Genomic DNA, 18012 nt, shown 5'->3' on the forward strand with positions numbered 1-18012 from the left:
GAGACGGTAAATGGAGCGAACTTGGAAAATTCGCGCATCGCTGGAGAACATGAAGGAAGAAGGGACCGAAACGATAACCGACGATCGATAGTTTCACGGGCCAGCAACAAAATAATTCCGTGGCTCGTTTCCTCCTAGCTGCTGTCACTCGTCTGTCCGCCAATTTAATTGCACCTTCGCTGAAATCCGATCAAACCTCGTTCGCTAATTAAACGCTTTTCGGCCGTTTGGTCGTCATCGTGCCGAGCTATATTTACATCGCAGCAACGACGGTCCCGCAGGCCTGAAAAACGACAGTCCAAAAGGTGTGCGCGTAATTATCCTCCACGCGTTCTCCTTGCATCCTTTGTTCACGCTGTGTCACTTTCTCTGCCAAATTCACGCCACATTGTCTAGCAATTTCGATAACAGACTTTGTCAGGCACCTTGTTTGTTGCTTGACAGACACCGTATCCCAGGAGATAAGGTCGAACATGATCAGACAGGCGCACTATATATTCTTCAATGAGAATCCAGGGGATTAAAATGTATCGGTGATTGTGTATTTACCGTTCGGGTTTCTAGGAAATGTTCGCTCACCGAAGATCGTTAGGATGGCAATCTGGCCAAAGGTAGTTCGACCGCGGTGATCGCAGCCAGGTTCTCTTCGACCAAGCTGCTTTGTGCCGCCGGCGCGGTAGCACAGCACTCTATCACGACACGCAAAATCCTTAATTATTATGCAGCAAAGCGAATCAGGAATCCGGATAATGCCAGCAGTCGAACTGCCGTACATACTGTCCCGTACGTAAGGGTTTACGTAGAACGGTTCAGAAGGGGCCGGAGGAGTCCCTAAAACCGCAGTGACCTCCAATTATCCTGTGGGTACCACGTGGGCCACGCGGTACCCATGCTCCCTACGGACCGTCCGCAAACACCCCTATGTCGGTCTTCTCACTGCCTATAACGCCCCTCGGATTAATTCATTATTAAAATAACCCCATTCGACCTGAGTTTGTTACGGCGCTCTATTAGAGCGGAATCGCCTAAAATCGAATTAGAGCCTCGCCAGACAGTCGTTTTTCGTTGCATAATTTCTCGTATCGAAACGATTCTTCCGTTTGGAAGACAAAATCCGTTTGGAAACAGTTTTGAAATACCGCAGGATGTTCATGAAACGAGACGAATCATCGATATACATTCGAGTCCAATAATACGCGCAATTGGTCAGGACTCAGCTAACCAAAGTTCTATCCTACGGTTCATGGCTCAGGGAAAATCAAAAGTCCTCATTACGTATTCCGAGGTCAGAGAGGGTTTCTCCCTCGGCAACTCTCTCCCGTCTTGAACCCGAGGAGGGACCAGCGGCCACCTAAGACCGGACATTTCAATAAACCCTAGCAAACGCGCGGGTTTAAGCCACTGACCGCGACGCGTCTTGGTCAGCAGCTTCCTCGATCAAATTGCGCATGTCCTCGCGTCTATCTCCAGGGCACGCTGCGAATAACTGCGATCGATCGATCCATCCTGTGGCAATAGATGCTGTATTTTCTTTTATTACCATTGAAAATATGTAAGAACCTATTAAGGAAATACTCTCGGAGGAAAAATCTGCCTGTCGGGAAGAAGGAAGGGAGAGAAGAGCCGCGAATGGGCTATTAATAAATGAATAATGCCGAGGGTGGTAAGTGGTAGTCGAGACGCATCGAACAGCCCATAAAACTTTCCTTTTCCCAGGGTGACGGGACGCCGTTCCCCCGTACGCGTCGATTCTCTCGAATTAGCGAAATGATTTCCGGGGGAAAACTTTCCGCGCCGCGCGTCCACGGTCACTTCCTCCCCTATAAATCTATCTCCCCTATTCGCGACCCGCGATTGGCCCCCTTGCTTCTCCGCTGTGTCGATTCGCTCGCTAAAATTCGATCCATTCGTCGTCGGAATAATCCTACGGAGAAACGAATTACCGCGTCTGATTGGAACGAACTCGACCAGAAGCTCGTCGCGCGTTGTTAACAAACTTCGTTAACAAAGTACGGGAAAATGGGAAGCGTTTGTCTAAATCGACCGAATTGGAAAGGTAGCTATGTTCGTTCGGACTGATGGACCGTACAGAAACAGATTAAATTTGAGAACTTTAGCGAAGTGGAGGACCGCGTACATTTGAGGAAAAATTAGAAAATTTTTCAGCCACGGTAAAACATCTCGGCAATGAAATTATTTTCGATGAAAGTTCCTAACAACGCAAAAAATATATCTCATCGTTAAAACTTTATCTGGAAAGGTTTTCCCGTTTTCCCCGTTTCTTTTACGATCGTACTGCGACGGGAACGTACCGTACGGGGCAGGAATGAGATTAAAAAATATTTCCCATCGGTGCAAAACGAATCGTCTCGATCGCGACTGCGTTCCACTCGTCCGGCTTTAAAACTCCATTTCCCGGCGTTCATTTCCGACCCCCGTTGTTCCTTTCCGGCGAGTCGAGTGCCACGAACAGGGCTTTCCACGTACGAAGCACGCGCGCGAGTTCGCCCTCTTTCTCCTCTCTTTGTCTTAGAGGTGATCGAGTTCGTAAGAGAATTCCCGCTTGTTTCCAGAATGGCAACTACGAGCATCGGCCTGATCACGGTTCATTTCGTCCGGCTCTCGCGGCACTGGCCGCAAGCCCGGCTACCATTTTCCGTCTCTTCGTCTCTCGTGCGCTCGTCCTTCTTTCGCATCGGCGAACCAGCCTCGAGGAAAAAGAGAAAATTGTTGGTACATGGTCGTACGAGCCCATAAAAATCACGCTCCTCTCTTTTCCTTCCACCGATGGATTATTGACTTTGCGTTTGTTCGACTCGGAGGCTGAATCTTCCCCGACTGCGCCAGCGTCCTGTCCAATCTGCCCATCCATGGTTTTTCTTTCGTAGATTGAGGCCACACGGGTCGCATATTGGATCGAGATTCGCCGGAAATCACAATGTTTACCTTCTGAGAGTCCCGGCCTCCGGCTCGACCTCTTCATCGCCCCGATTCAACGAGAAAAAGATTTCAGCAGCGACGAACATTCATATTAAATTGTGATCGATAAATTCCTTTCTTGCGTTTTTATCCATTCCAATTTACGACGATTATACGATAAAAAGTTCCATTTCTCTGTCACAATGAATTCGTCTATTTCACCGCAACCTAACGACGATATCGACGATCTTAACAAGAAAAAAGGAAGATCGTTCAGAAGCTACGAACGTGTGTGGTTGCACGCGAACCGCCGCGCAATTTGCTCGGTAGATGATGCCGTGGAGCCGAAACAGGAGTTTATACTTAAATGATGAAACCAGAACACAGCTTTGTCGCATCGGCTGGAAGCCAAATTGGAAGCCGACAGCGCGACTCGAAAGTACCGACGGCAACGGTACGGACAGACAAACTGACAGACGACCAGAGGAGTACCGTTAAAGTCTCTTGCATCCTGTAAAACGCTCGCACGCGAGAGAGAAGCTACGAATCTGGCTACCGGTCGCGGCAGAGACGGCTCGCGACTACACGAGCAGAAAGCCAAAGCAAAGCCACGTTTGGCCAGTATTAGACGCGCCAACGGCCGGTTTAATTACTCTCTTCATAGAGACACTAAATATTCGACTGTCTGTGAGGTGGCCGACCGGACTCGACAGCTGCGCGCATACTGCCGTCCCCGTCTCTCATAGAAACGATAATTACGCGGGCAAAGCTCGCCTACCATCGCCGCACGACTGCCACGTTACCTGTCTAATCCTGACTTCGATCGTTCCTCGCTCGATTTCTCTCGATTCGCCGTCATTTCGGTTGCCTCCCTTTGCGCGGGTTAAAGTGCTCGCGTCAGAAGTGAAAGCAAATTTTCAGGTAAAGAGGTTGAATTGATACTAAACCAAGATCGATATTTCCGCCATCTTCGATGAAAATATACAGATATAGAGAAGAGGAACTCACAAAGATTCACCTACATCTTTTACAACTTAATTTACCGCCAGCTAAATTTGTTTCCGACTTTTCTCGAGTACGTTCACGCCTTCCACCCCTAATTGATTCGAAACGCGTGTGTCGCGTTTGACGACAGAACTTCTCTTTTCAAACTTTTCTTCGTGCAACCGAACCCCATGGAAATCTCGTTTCCCGAGCAAACGTGAGCTGTCGCGCACGTACACGCGCGAAAGCAGGACGGAAGCTACGAGAGAGAAAAGACAAAGCTGGAATACGCTCGACCGGCTGCAAAATAATATAGCTCGTCTTTTAAAGCAGACAGCTTCAACTCTCTCTGCCTCTATGTATATCTGTTCGCCTACCAGCCGTCTTCTTCCTCATTCGACGACCTCACCCCGTTTTAATTAGCTTCACCGACTGGTAAACAACAAACCCTTATTTCTCATGAATTAATTTTCAACAATTCCAACCGGGTTGCGCCGACTCACGCGCAGCAGCAGCTTGCTGCTAGCTGCCGCATCGTTCGCTTTTATTCCGCGAAGAAGGGTTCGCGTCTCGTTACGTAACGAGCATCCCCTTTGACGTACCAGTATCTAGTGCACTGGTTGGCTTCCTGAAATATCTGGGACACGTTGCCTCGTCCGTGCGTTTCTCAACAGCAAAGAAACAAGGCTGGAACGACGCTAACGCGATTCTACGACTCTTTGTTCGAGCAACAAATGATAATAACATATTTTTTTAAACGAGATTACCTTCGCGATCGAAGTTTCGCTTCGGCCCACCTGGATAGTTTGCAGTAAACTATATCGTTATGGCTGTCCTCCGTGGATATGCCGACATAGTTCATTTCAGCCGACGCGGAGGTGAATCATTGTCGGGGGCGAATATTCAAGCGAGCAGGTAATCGCGGTAAGGAGGACGCATCGCGATGGAAGAAAATTCGAGCGAGAACGGGAAGAGGAAGGCGAAGGGGTAGAGCGGATAGGAGAGCAACCACGGCTTATACCAGCGCGAGACGCTCATCTGCATTTCAATTCGCGCGCCCTCGCCAAGATTTCCACGCTGCACCCTGGACGTCCTGTACGAGCGAGCACGCGGCCTCGCTTCAATACTCTAGAGCTAGAGAGAAGGTCGCGTGTCTGCAGTGGAATCCAATACGATGGATTTGGGATTGCCACGAGGTCGTTTCGAGCACATGCGGTTCTAAGCTGAACGATGGACGAACGAGTCGGAAACCAAGAGCCTTTCCGCCTTCAACCAACTACACGTGTTCCTGTCTCTGATTAAACTATCGGCTCATGGAAGCACTATTTTCTGGCTGACGAATGGGTAGCATTGGTTCGGCTAATATATGCGAAGAATTCTCTATGACTTAGGTGAAAAGTAAACTTACCTTGCCGACACCGGTGAGCTCCTTCACGCCTATCCTCCGCAGAAGAGCCGGAGGCGCTGGAGGAGGTGATTTGAGAAGAAGGGCGGCGTATCCATTGGGAAAGATTGGTTGCTCGTCAGAGCCGATGTTCTCGTCGCCGGAGCGACGTCGACGATGGGGGCTCGATGAAAGGTTTAACTTCTGAGCTGCTCTGAAATGTAAACAAGATACAGTATATTATAATACTGCGATACCGATCCATCCTTGGTATTACCATAAACCACATTAACTCGCAAGAACGCACCGAGTAAATCACGGAGGCGCAACGCACACGATCTCGCGTGTCTAATAAACTTTTCACGGGATGGAATTCGCCGGGAACAGACACACAAGGCACGCGCTGTGAAATCGAGGAACCGCTTAAATCTCAGGAGAGAAGAGCGCCGCGCCGGCAGACGGTCGTTCGTTCGTCTCGAACGTTTCCTGCGATGCCTATCTCGAAGATACGAAGGAAAGGGTCGCTGGATTGCAGAAGGTATGTGTCTCGAGGGTGACTGGGTGACATACTCCGCGAGGCAGGCCGGTAATCAGCGAAGGTAATGTGCTGGAACCCCGTGCGCGTAGCAGGGCACCGCGTTTAAAGGGGTGCGCTACCAGAAACTGGTCGGGTGAGATAGAGAGAGACAGACAGACGAACGGAGAGAGAGGGAACAGGGTGAAGAGGTATAACACTGGGACCATAGGGCTCACTTTTGGCGGGGACAGAGGACGTTTCAGGGGCTTGGTCGCCCTAACTTCTCCAGCCCTCGGGCCTCGTTAACCCACGCTCTGTGAAATTGGAAATACCAACGAGAGAGCCAACTCTCTCGCCCGCCCCTCGCCCACTTCCGCTCTCGCTCCTTCTTTCCCGCTCCATCGTACACGCAGTCCTCGTTGCGGTGTACGCGTACAAGCATTTGCAACCGCCCTGTAGGGCGTCATAAAAAATAGAAAGGACCGTGAACACGGGGGTGGACACGAACCGGTTATCAACGTTCCCCATCAGCCACGACTTCCGGGCCGTATTACTCGTCCGAATAATCCGCATCGTTTGCCTCGCCTCTTCATGGACCGAGGCTAATAGTCTCGCGAGAAGATACCGCGCGCCTGGCAATCGTACTGAATGGCATGATTTTTTAACGCAACCACACGGTGCAACGACGACGAGACGTAAAAAATTCGTTACCGAGCCGAAGTGGTTCAGCTGGTGGAGATAAATTTTTGGTGGTGCCGGACGGTACGTACAGTTGACCGAATAAAAGTGTCGCTACACTCGTTCAACCATCGCTACCATCTACAGCGAGTTTATAGCTTTTTCTATTATTTTCTATTATAGTTTATTCTTTTATTTTCGCGGCAGGACCATAAAAAACGAGATTGTTTCGACTTCAAACGGACGATTGATTTTCAATGAAGTATCGTAAACGATTGACGAGAGCCGACAACGTATCGTGACACGCCGAATGACTATCGTCAAAATTATTCGTTTTTGAGCTCGCCAATCAACGACACCGTTGCCCATCCTAACGAGCTGCGACCGCGAAATCATCGCGTCGTTCGTCCCTTCCCCGAACGGCAGGACCCCCGGCATTTCGACTTTTATGCCCGCTTTAATTATTTGCTGTCCCCTTCGGTGTCAGTTGTCAGCCGCGATTTTACGAACCGAAACTCGAGCGAACGAATCGGCGCCGCTCGAATCGACCAACGATTTTCCAAACCGTTTTTACTGCCTGCTTTTTATTCGGTCGATTTTTCAGCTACGCTCGACGATGCGTGCGACTGATCGTTCGCGATGTCGTATCGCGATGTCGATAATCGAGGCGCCGACGAGCCATCGAGATGTCAACGTTGCGGCGGAGGAAAGAAAACTCGTTCGTAAATTGGTGACAGTCTCCTGGATGACCGTCGATCGCTCGTCGAGTAGACGAAGGGACGCGAGAAACTTATTTCACTCGGTCAAATATTTAAACGAGAAAAGTAAGTTTCGACTGGAGGGAAACTTCGGATACTTTGCGACAGCCAGACGTCAGAGTCAACAGTATGATCGAGGAAATGTACTTTGCGAGCAAGTCCCGTCCACGCGTCACTTTTCTGTTTCGTTCCATGCAGTCTGCTTTAATTAAATTCCTTAATATTTGGCTGGTTGGAGGCGAGAGTAACATGACGCTGCTGTTCGGCAAATTAATGTTGTTGGAAGGATATCGCAAAGAAAGGTATAGTAGCCCCTTGATTCATTAGCATTTACAAACCTGTTGCGAACAGTACGACTCTACTCCAGCGAAAGGAAACTCCAGCGAATATCGTTGAACACGTAGCGTACAAGAGAACACGCGTACGACACTTGTAAAGAACTGTAGAGCTACGTCGTAGATCTGACGCGAGTTTGAAATATGACAAGCTCGAGGGTATTTTACATCAAACACGCTAAATATAATCAAGTAGTGCTTCGGGTTTTTCTCGCGGCAGAATTCCATCAAAGAAAATGCCTGATACTCGAGCGAACACGAAGGTCTCCCCTTTCGAAAGAGAAAAAAAAAAATCGGTCGCTTCTTTCATCAGCCGTAGCACGTTTCGAGAATCTGAAAACGAAGCGGCAGAGCCGGAGGACGCAGGTGCGCATCGCGCAAACGCAATCTACACATCAATCACGAGGAACAGATGCGTACTGGTGCTCGCGTGTTCTCAATCTTCGACGAGAGGTCATTTTCCCGTGTCCCTTTAATCGACGATCACCCGCGATATCACGAATGATAGAAAAATTCTAGCCACTTACGAAAGAAATCAAACGACCTCGTAAGAGCAGCAGCCAATTTTACATCATAAAGATAGAAATGACTACGCTTCACTAATTAATTGCTATGTAAATGTTACGATAAATGCGATAGCGTGGAAATATTTTTTATGCCTCCTGTATTTGTTTCTTAGTTGGATGGTACTAACACAGCTGCGACTTGCTATTGATTACCTCGCTGACAAAGTGAATGAGTTAAAAGGCATTAAAACGGCGAACGCTATAAAAATGTTCGCGTAATCCGATTGCAGCGGCATCGATCATACGTCGCTGACCGTGTCCGACGTTGACAGAGCCCGTCAGGGCCTCGCGTCTCGCCGCCACGGTCATAAATTTTCCCTCTCTTTCTCCTTCCTCTCTATTTTTTCCCCCTCCCTTCCTCCGCCGTACTCGCTTCTCCGTTTTATATCGTAACGAAAGCATCGAGGAGCAAAAAGAGAGGCACACTCGTAATTCGCGCGGAAATTACACGCTTAATTCGCGATGTTATTTACGAGCGAGCGGACACTCGCGCCCTCGACCGCCCTTCGTCCTCCTCCGGCCAACCTCCTTGGCAACTCGCCACGTATCTCGGCTTAATCAAGGAAATTATGGCGCGAAGCGCTTTAAACGTCGGGGGCCGTTAGCAAGGTCGCATATCTGCCGCTCCGACGCGACTGATACGCGGCTCGCTAGGAATTAAAAACTTGTAAAAAGACGCGCGCACGCGAGCTTCCACGCCCAACGGCGCCGAGAATACATCAGCCGGCTTTTTCTCTGCTATGATCTCTCTCAGGGTTGGGCACGGCCAGGCTGGAAGACAGCACGACGAAATTGATTAAAGTAATTGAGGAGGATCGTGATTCGGCAAATTAAAAACACTGTTTCGTGCGTTCGCGTTTTTCACGCGATGTGTAATTACGGTGTTTAAAATTATCAACACGTGCAAGTAGAATTTTTTGTCCTTTAAGTTGAGAATAGTTTCAAAATCGCGCACAATTTTCCATTTTCCATTGTTTCTCTCGTTCGACTTACGCTGGCGACGGTTCGACAAACTTACCAATTCCGTTAGCTGCCTCTCTTCCCAGCCACTTGTTCATACTGCACTCTATCCAGCTACCCGGAAACGGAAAGAAAACACCGAGTATTCCGGCGGAATGGATGGAGAACATCCGAGAGGGCGCGGATAGAAGTTCGGATAAACCACATCCCGGAGGTTCGGCTGGCGTCGAAACGACAAATCCTCGTCTCCCACCTCTGGCCCTCGCTATCCCTGATTGAATTGCCATAATCGATTCGTGAAAAATCCCGTCCACGTATTCAGCGGCCTCTCGCATTTTCTCTACATCCTACGCATTTCTATCGAATCCCCCTCTCCAACTACGTCCGCACTTCGAACGCGCAAGATAATCAAGAGGAGACTCTTTCTGTAATACTTCTCACGCCTACCATCCATCTGCTGTTCCAATCGATAGTTTTCAACGCGTACCGTGCCAAAATTCTTTCTCAACTACCGCCGACTGAAATTCGGAAATAAATTCTGAAAAAAATTCTCAATCGAGTCATCAATTTGTCGAACGAATTACACGATACAGAGATCTTCTCTTTACGGTTCGATAGAAATAATTCGCCACCATTGCGATAAAGCAGATGAACCGAGGAGTCATAATTTAAAAGGAGAATGAAATCACGTTTGGCTGGTAACGAAACTCGCCTCAAATTTCTTCGAAGAACAATAACCATCCGGATGCACCTTACCGCAGCGTATCGCACGCGAAATTCGCAACAACTCGAGGAAACGGGCCGTGCGTGAGAAGGCCGTTTAACTTACATGGCCGTACGTGCTCGTTCTCGTGTCGTAAATCATACGGGATGCCGGCGAATGATCAGGGTAGGGGCACGTTAAGAGAAAGGCAAAGGATGCCTCAGCTGCTTGCAGCTACTAGCTTTGATCAAATTGTTTCCACCGTTTAACATCCCTTGTAGATTTACGAGATACTCCCAGTATTTGGTCATGAAATATGCCTATCTTTTTTTTTTTTTTTCAAAAATAATGTATTAGATTTTTTACGACGTACAATGTACAAACGAACGTGTTTTTGGCAACAGTGCACATTCATACAAACGTGAAACCAAGTCTGTGAAATGTCACGAAGTTTATCTCAACGGAGCAAAATGGTTCGTACGTAATTCGTCAAACTAACGTAAAACAAAAAGCGTTGTGCGTCTATTATTTCCTCATAAAACGAAAGAAACTTTTCCGACTACCTAATACTATTTCGATAGGTAACAAAAGGTGAAGGAATTTTCTTCGAGAACATCAGTTCCAAAACATTCGGGTTTCGTATTAAGAAGGTCGACGTTGACGCGAGCAGCAAAACGACAGCTCGTTTCACGGGCTGAAAATCGCGATAATTCCGCACCCTGTATACGCCGATAAAGCCGACGATAAGAATAGGATTCGCGGACGACGTGGTGACGCGACCGAAAGAAAAATGAAGCGAAAAGCTTGCGACCAAGCAAAAGCGGAAATTGCGGGCTACAGATGGACCGAACCCCTTGACGGGGTCCTTCAGTAGCGAGAGCCGACTCTTTGTGATCCTGCGCAACGCGATGTGTTTCATCCTGCAGACACATTACGCTCGAATTGATAAGAACGAAACAGAAAGGAGCGTCGGCCGAGGGAAGGCAAAATCGACGGGGTTGAGGGTGGAATGATGGGGCGGAGGAGGGGAGGGGGAGGGTAGGGAAAATATCACCCAGGCTCCCTTCGATACGCGCGCCTACGTGTATATACGTACGCGAACTCGCCAAATTGATGTATATAGAAGAGGGATGAGCGCGGCTCCTCGTCCATCAGCGACGTGCACGGGGTTGGTTGCAACGAACGTTGGTGCAGGGGATAGATAGGTAGGGGCGATGTGCCGGCTCGTGGCAAGTGCAATGAAAAAAGCCGCGTATTTATCGGCCATGGAGAAAAAGTACAGAGCGGACTGGAACGGACCAGCGAGATGAAACAACGCGGGGAAGGAAAAGAAAGGGGTGTAAGCAGATTCGCGAAAAAGTAATCCCGCCGGGGGACTGTGAAATATAGTTACGCTTTCGCGTCCAGAGAGACCCCAGGGGTGTCTTGCAGTTACGTGACAGACGATCGGTTCGTTTCATAGCACGTTACACGGGTAATTCTCCAATATTGTCCTGATTCATTCGTCGTATTAACGACAGGATGGAAGAAGTACCTTTTTACCGGGGATCCGTGACTCGTCTGTCTTGAGCGGCCATAAATATTCAAGAAGGCGACGACAACGATCGGGAAGAAAATCGGGGAGAGCGGAGGTGATCCGACAACGCGCGAGCAACCGTGGAAATCTGATTTGTGTTACGGAAAAGTTTGATTGCCGTTGCCATCGAGAGGGCTGTCTCTCTCATTCTCTCTCTCTCTCTCTCTCTCTCTTTTTCTCTCTTAGAAGACCGTTCTCGACTACCGATCGCCTCCTCGACCACGCCTGATGGAAATATTCGACGACTTATCGCGTTACTCGTGAATCCGAATCGTCTGCTAAACTTTCCACCGCTGGTAAACTTAATTTTTTGCCTCGTAAACTCTTCGCTGCTAGGATTCCAACGAAGTTATAATCAAGTATGAAAAATTCGGTAGGCATCCTTAAAAAAGAAACGATCGCGTTAGATTACACGTCTTCGAAAATCGAGTACCTACGCACTCACTAACTTGGTAAGGTTAGGGGCGACCGATTTCGCGCGAATGCTTTAATTTAAAGATCGAACTTTGAGATTCAGGAGGGAAACCACGACTCGTAAAATGTTCGACAATTCCCCGGAACGGCTAATGGTCGACGGAAGATCAACGATTCGACACGGTTCTAGCGACGGAAAGCGCGCATCGCTGCTGCAAATGACTATGTAAATACTCGCGGCGCCTTCGAAGCGGCGAACAAGCGTTCGCAAGTTCGCGGAAACTTGCCGGAAGAGTTATTTGCGCGCGCAGTTCCGTAGCCGCGTAGCCCAGAGAAATATGAATGCACCTGGGGATTCGCCTGGCCTTTTACCACGGTGACGTAAAACCTTCCGGTCCAGAAACGGTGGTGTTCCGTTCGCGAGCTCGTTTCGCTTCAACTTTCCGGCGTCTTCGCGAATTTCACCTACGACAGCTTTACGCGGCCCGTTCGTCACGTCGAAAACGTATTTTACCGAGCAATTTCGCAGTTTCCCGTCAAGGTTCAATTTGAAACGCGTTCACGATTCGATAAGAAAGATAATTATTTTTTAGATTGCGTAGCGAAAACGTAGATTGTTACGTATATCAATTACGATAAGGAAAAAGCGAAACGACGTGAAAATTGTTATTCGTTGGTATCGGATAGGAGGAAAAATCGTGGCGCAAAGGTCGTGCTCGAAGGGGTGCATTTCTTGGAGCGCGCGCATCGCTGTTTGAAGGGACCGGGCATTTATTGGGCGGATAGAATTTTATTGGCGCAATATCGAGTAACTTTCATTTGTCAACAGTGACGATGCTCGTTGGCTGTCGGTTCTCTTCAAAGCGAGAGCCAGTCACATGTCGGTGGGACGAATAAATTTTCGATAAACCGACGTCGACGGGCGACGATCGCTCCGATTTCGCTGTCCCGACGACGCGACGGCGCGTATCGAATTTCCGTCGCCGAAATAACGCTGAAATATGCCACGCGCATGACAGGAACACGTCTGAGCACCGAATCCCTCAAAATAAATCATATCGTTGCCGGAAGTTTCGCTCGATATCAAGATGTTAACCCGTCGATTATGGTTCCTGTGACCCGTAAAAAGTTGGAGAACATTGGAAAGATCGCACGGTAGTTTGGCACCGTGCGATATAAAATTCATAAACGCGAAGAAGATTAACTTTGCGATGACTAACTTCTGGCGAGACTGTTCTCGTGTGGCAGATATCGACCGCAACACATTGAACGGTTCACGCGACGAGGAAGGAAAACAACTACCTCTGTGTTAAAGATAATAAATCGAAACTGGCAAAGCTGCCTCCGATTCGATTTCTCGAATACTCCCGTAGGGAGCGCGAGTTCGTCGACTAGTCGGTGCTCGTCTACGCGAGGAACACGTTAACAAGCGAAAAAGCGGGACGAGGGAGAGGGGATAGCGAGCTCGTAGATCACGAGGAAGCGTCGAAGCTTCGAAATATCGAGGGGTTGGAGTCTGGTTAGCATAATGTCAGCCGGGAGCGACGGCAAGAAAACGGCGGATAGGGAGAGGGAGAGGGATAGGGACCCAGGTAAGACGGTGAGGAATTTCTTAAAAATGTCAGACAGGACTTTGGCATAGTCGCGGGGGAGAAGTCACGCGTTCTATACGGGCTGCCATGAAATTTCGCGTTATCGACAGTCTGGGGAAGGTAGCGCGCGGTGTTAAAGCGGTAAAATATTCCCGTAGGTGTGGATCGAGGTTATAGAAAGTCTCGCTATCGGGCAACTATCGATGCCTGTGAAACGCTCTGTAAATTACCTCCGGCAACGCCTAGAGACTTTCCAAAGATTTTACGTTCGTTGAATCTCAAGGTTCGTCAGATTTATGATTATAGAGAATGTCGAGTAACGTCGCAACTTAGCCTATCCCTGTTTCCATTTAATTCCTTACGAATCGCCTTGGTGCCTCGTACGTTTACAATCGAACACGCGAACCCAACAAACGCAACCATTACGGTTCCACTTCATCTTGCCTGACATATAATCGTCCCATTTTCTTGCCTGTTCCGTGACGAAAGTATTAGCACGAGTTTCCTTCTTGTTACCAGCGGATCGACTACTGGGAAACGTAACGTTCCACTAACAGGCGACGCGTGCTGATTTTGAAAACCTCCACCGCCCGATACCCTCTGTCGGAACGACGCTCGTTTGTCTTCCGGTAGCTAGCTCGCTCTTCGAACCTGTAAAGGGAATCTTCAAGGGTTACCGGCGCTACGGTGCACTTAAATATGACACTACGTACCGCGGCAAGTAACGCGAGTCACTAAACCCAACATTCTTGCACCGAAGAGTTTATAGCCGTTCGCGCGACAGCTGAACGCTCGCCACGTTCGCCTACTGGTCCGTGAGACGTACAATATTACGAATACGATGAAACAGCGTTAATACGTCCGACTCGTTAACATTTATCTCCGAGTAATAAAGCGAAAGCACAGACTTCGACCGCGAGAGATCATGTTTCTCTCTTCTCATTCCTCGGGTTTTCTTTCCCGGTTTCCGCTGCCCCCCCCTTCCTCACGGCGTTCCATCAGTTTAATCTCCTACCAGCAAGTCGATAAAACGTCACGACGCGAGACGACACCGACGTATTTCTTTTCTTCCAGTAGACGAAGTTCGGTACACGCCCAGTTTCATCCCAACTTGGTAACGCGTCTCGTATCGTAACGCTGATATTGAACGCGAACTAAAGCGTATTATCCATAAAAATATTTCCTCCCTGTTTACGTATCGCTCTCCGTTGTTATATGGAAAGCTCGTGGAAATTTCGCGCGGATATACGTCACGCGGCCGCGCTAATATTTATGGTTCCATCGCGTTTATTGAGAGACGTTCGGGACGCCTGCCCGACTTACCGCCACGCGGAATTTCTCTTCAGAGATTCGCCGTCGCGGCCGCGAAATATAACATGACCCTTAATGCTACTCGAGACCCCGTGTAATATCTCTAATGCTACCCCGGGCGAACTGGAACCGGGACGTCTCCGATAATACACTTTTCCACTCCATCCTCGCGTTCTCTTCTCGGCTGTCTCCTTCCTCATCCTCATCCTCATCCTCCTCCTCCTCGTCCTCCTCCTCCTCGTCGTCGTCTTCCTTCGCCTCTTTGCTCGCTGGCTTTCGCGCAATTACCTGCCGAGACGTCGTCCATTTCCCTCGAGATCCTGACTAAGGAGTCGGTTGGACAGACTTTGCCGGGATCCAACTCGCCGCACCGACAATGTAACAGGATGCCACAACCGGCAGTAGTATAGACGTTGTTGCGGTCAGCCGCGGCTGCCTTCTGAGTAGTTGAAGCCAAATGCAGTCCGACAGGTGCTCGCTCTTCGAACGCCCGAGCTCGATTCACGACGCGATCTCCACTCATCTTGGCTGATAACGTTTGAACGAGACACGCTATTCGCTTTAACATCCTTTCGATAATAGACGCTGATCAGTTGGATGATTTAGCAACGAGCGAACAAGAGAAACGAATCTGTATGAATTGCCTGTACGAGATGAGGATAAAAGTGGGAGGAAATACGCGTCCATGTCAGTTGTTTATCGATGATCGCACGTATAAACGTAGGTATTTGCGAAGCGTGATATATATATTCCAGTTGATTGCGAATACCCGTTTCTTTGTTTAATTAAACCTGTTTGTAGCTACGAAGGTGAGATCGGTAGATAGAGGTAAAAAAAAATCCGGTCCACGTGGACTACAAACTCTTCTTTCTTTGCCAGGTCGTAAAGGGTTCGGGACAAAACGGGAAAGAAATCAAGAGAGGAGAAAGAGAAGAAGGAGAGAGCATGAAATGGAAAATATAGGGGAAGTACCATTCGAGCTTAGTAACGCCTTTGTCGATATCCAACGGTGTAATGCAATTTCTTCGTAGCACCGGGACTGTTTCAAAATAATATCGAGCGTTCTCGTAAAATGAAATCGGTCGATTAAACTCCTTTGACTTTAGTACCTCCGCTACGACGTCCTTTGCCTCTTTTATAATACAACATCCTCGAATTGAACAACCTTCCGTTCGACATTTTGTCAAACTTATCGTCGTATTCAAAAGAAATCATCTGCCAGGAACAACGGAGCAAATCAATCCCCTTAGTGTCCTGTCGTGACTATCACCTGGTCAACGTGGCCCGAGCGTTCAGCGTTGCGTACGCGATCTTAATTTGCAAACTATTCACGTAGCCGGTGCTGTACGTGACGACAAACGGTCGTAGTTGCACCCGCCGCCACCCCTCTACCCCGTCGTCCATGGCACGGTGAAGTCCTCGTGGACACGCAATGTCTGCGTGCCAGCACTGGAAACTATGCGACTTCAAAAGCCCCAGCTTGAGCTCGGAACCCGGTTAGTTCGACCATCAGCCGTCAGGTCTGTTCCATTCGCGTTAATACACGCGAGACAAGCGCCTCTACCCGCTTATTCCGCCTCTAATCGTAAGCTTCGACTTTACGAGCAACCCCCGGCGATCGATAGCCGCGTATCGCGCGATCATAAGATATGCGCCGATCAGCCACGAACATCTTTGCATCGCGAGCGACCCAGTCTCGTCATTCATCTTCATTTAACGTTCCGGCCGGTGTGTAGATGACAGGTGCAGTACCGTTCTTCACCTGGTGTAACAGAACCGACTATAAATTCTCGTCGAACCGGCGATCAGTTACGGTTTTTACGACCGGTATTTGCGACTGGCATATCTGTCACGACGTGAATTACCTCCGTTATGATATCGGTAATCCGTAGACTCAATACTATCGAGAGCTTAAGAAGAAACTTTAAACAGGGCAGACTTGATAATACGAAACTTAAACCGCGGACACAGGCAGCAAGAGGCCGCGGAGCAGCATGTTTCATCGGCTCGTAGAATTGCACGCGGAAGATCGAAGAACGCTGAGCCGGAGTGGTGGCAGGCAAATAGAGGGATGCATCCGTATACCGGAGAGGCAATAGCGAAATTGTGGCGAGGAGAGGCACGAGCTGGTACAGACAGCTTTCGAGCTGTCCATACGCAGTCTGGAACGTAGCAACGGAAACCAATGCCGACGAACGAGCGAGCGAGTAAACGGTAGCGGCAACAGCGAGCACCGAGCCTCGACTTCTTGCGGAAGATCCCCTCTGGCTCTGCTCCCTTCGTCCCCCTCGCTGCCACAGCCGCCACCTTCTCGTCTTATCCCTTCCGTCTTTCATCCAACATTCACTCGATGCAAGAAGTTTCGTGTTTCAACCAAGTATTCGCCAAGTTTCGAGAAGGCTTACGTACAGGCTCGCATCCCGCCGTCCCTCGTCCTTCGCCCGGGAGCCCGTCTGCTTGCACACACACTCCCGGACAACAAAGATCCTCCTCGCTCGCTGCTCCGCGTGACTTCGCCGCGAAGAGAGGAAATGGTCAGCACGGCACGCGCTCTAAGAGGATTGCGCGGTACCCCTTTACGTTTACATCGGTAATTAAACCAACGCAACGACTCGTTCTCTTGGCTCTCGTCTTAGGCGAAAAACGCGAGGCCACACCGTTGGTAGACGGACGTCCTCCAAACCCTTTTTGGTTATTGCGAGTGTTTTTGAGAGCTTGGACATTGGGTCTGGTTTCTTCTAGATACGATTAGCTTACGGTTGCGACGCGCAAGTCGTGGTTCGTTGTTAAAAGAACGGAGGAGCTTTCTTGCCTCGAGTGAAATTCGCGAGCGTCTACTTTCTCTCGACAAATCGTGCGAAAGCGAGAGTGAAACCGTTCGTACGGCCATCGTTGAAACACAGCCCGCGGTCTACTTTTGATCGCGATGTCTCCGAGTAGCGTCGATAATGGAGAGAGTCGCGACATCAAAGGGGGCGCTCTCTCCCTCGAGTGCACTCTTTTTGTACGACGAACGCGTAACAATCCCCGGCTCGTTTGCGTAATACGCGCGATTAATTGTCGCCCGGTAGTACTTCACGTTGGGTATACGTGGCCGACCGTTTATCGCCAAGTCGATGAACGGACGCGAAATAATTGGGAATAATCCGATCCCTGCCGCTGGCGGCCTGTTAACGAACCTGCGCGAAAGAGGATTCTTCGTCCTGCCAATCACGACCGAATCTACCGACGCAAAAAGAGGACCGTATTGCTGTGGATTGGAGGAGGAAGAAGATCGGACGTAAAGCAGCTTCTTAATCTCTTCGACACTGTTTT

The 18012-nt window shown here is 49.2% G+C and overlaps 1 protein-coding gene across 6 annotated transcripts in view; it reads right to left on the reverse strand.

The window, feature by feature from the left end:
• The window catches only part of LOC122566552, a 258455-nt gene that overhangs the window by 90469 nt on the left and 149974 nt on the right, over nt 1–18012 (reverse strand). For all 6 annotated transcript variants that reach the window (XR_006316550.1, XM_043723979.1, XM_043723980.1 and 3 more), the window contains one exon: nt 5312–5501. Coding sequence is in view for 5 of the 6 variants with exons in the window: in XM_043723979.1 (XP_043579914.1) it covers nt 5312–5501 (190 nt within the window). In the remaining variant the exon portion in view is untranslated. The remainder of the gene's footprint in view (nt 1–5311; nt 5502–18012) is intronic.

The sequence above is a fragment of the Bombus pyrosoma genome, linkage group LG4 (genome assembly GCF_014825855.1).
Source record: "Bombus pyrosoma isolate SC7728 linkage group LG4, ASM1482585v1, whole genome shotgun sequence".
In the NCBI taxonomy this organism is placed as follows: Eukaryota; Metazoa; Arthropoda; class Insecta; order Hymenoptera; family Apidae; genus Bombus; species Bombus pyrosoma.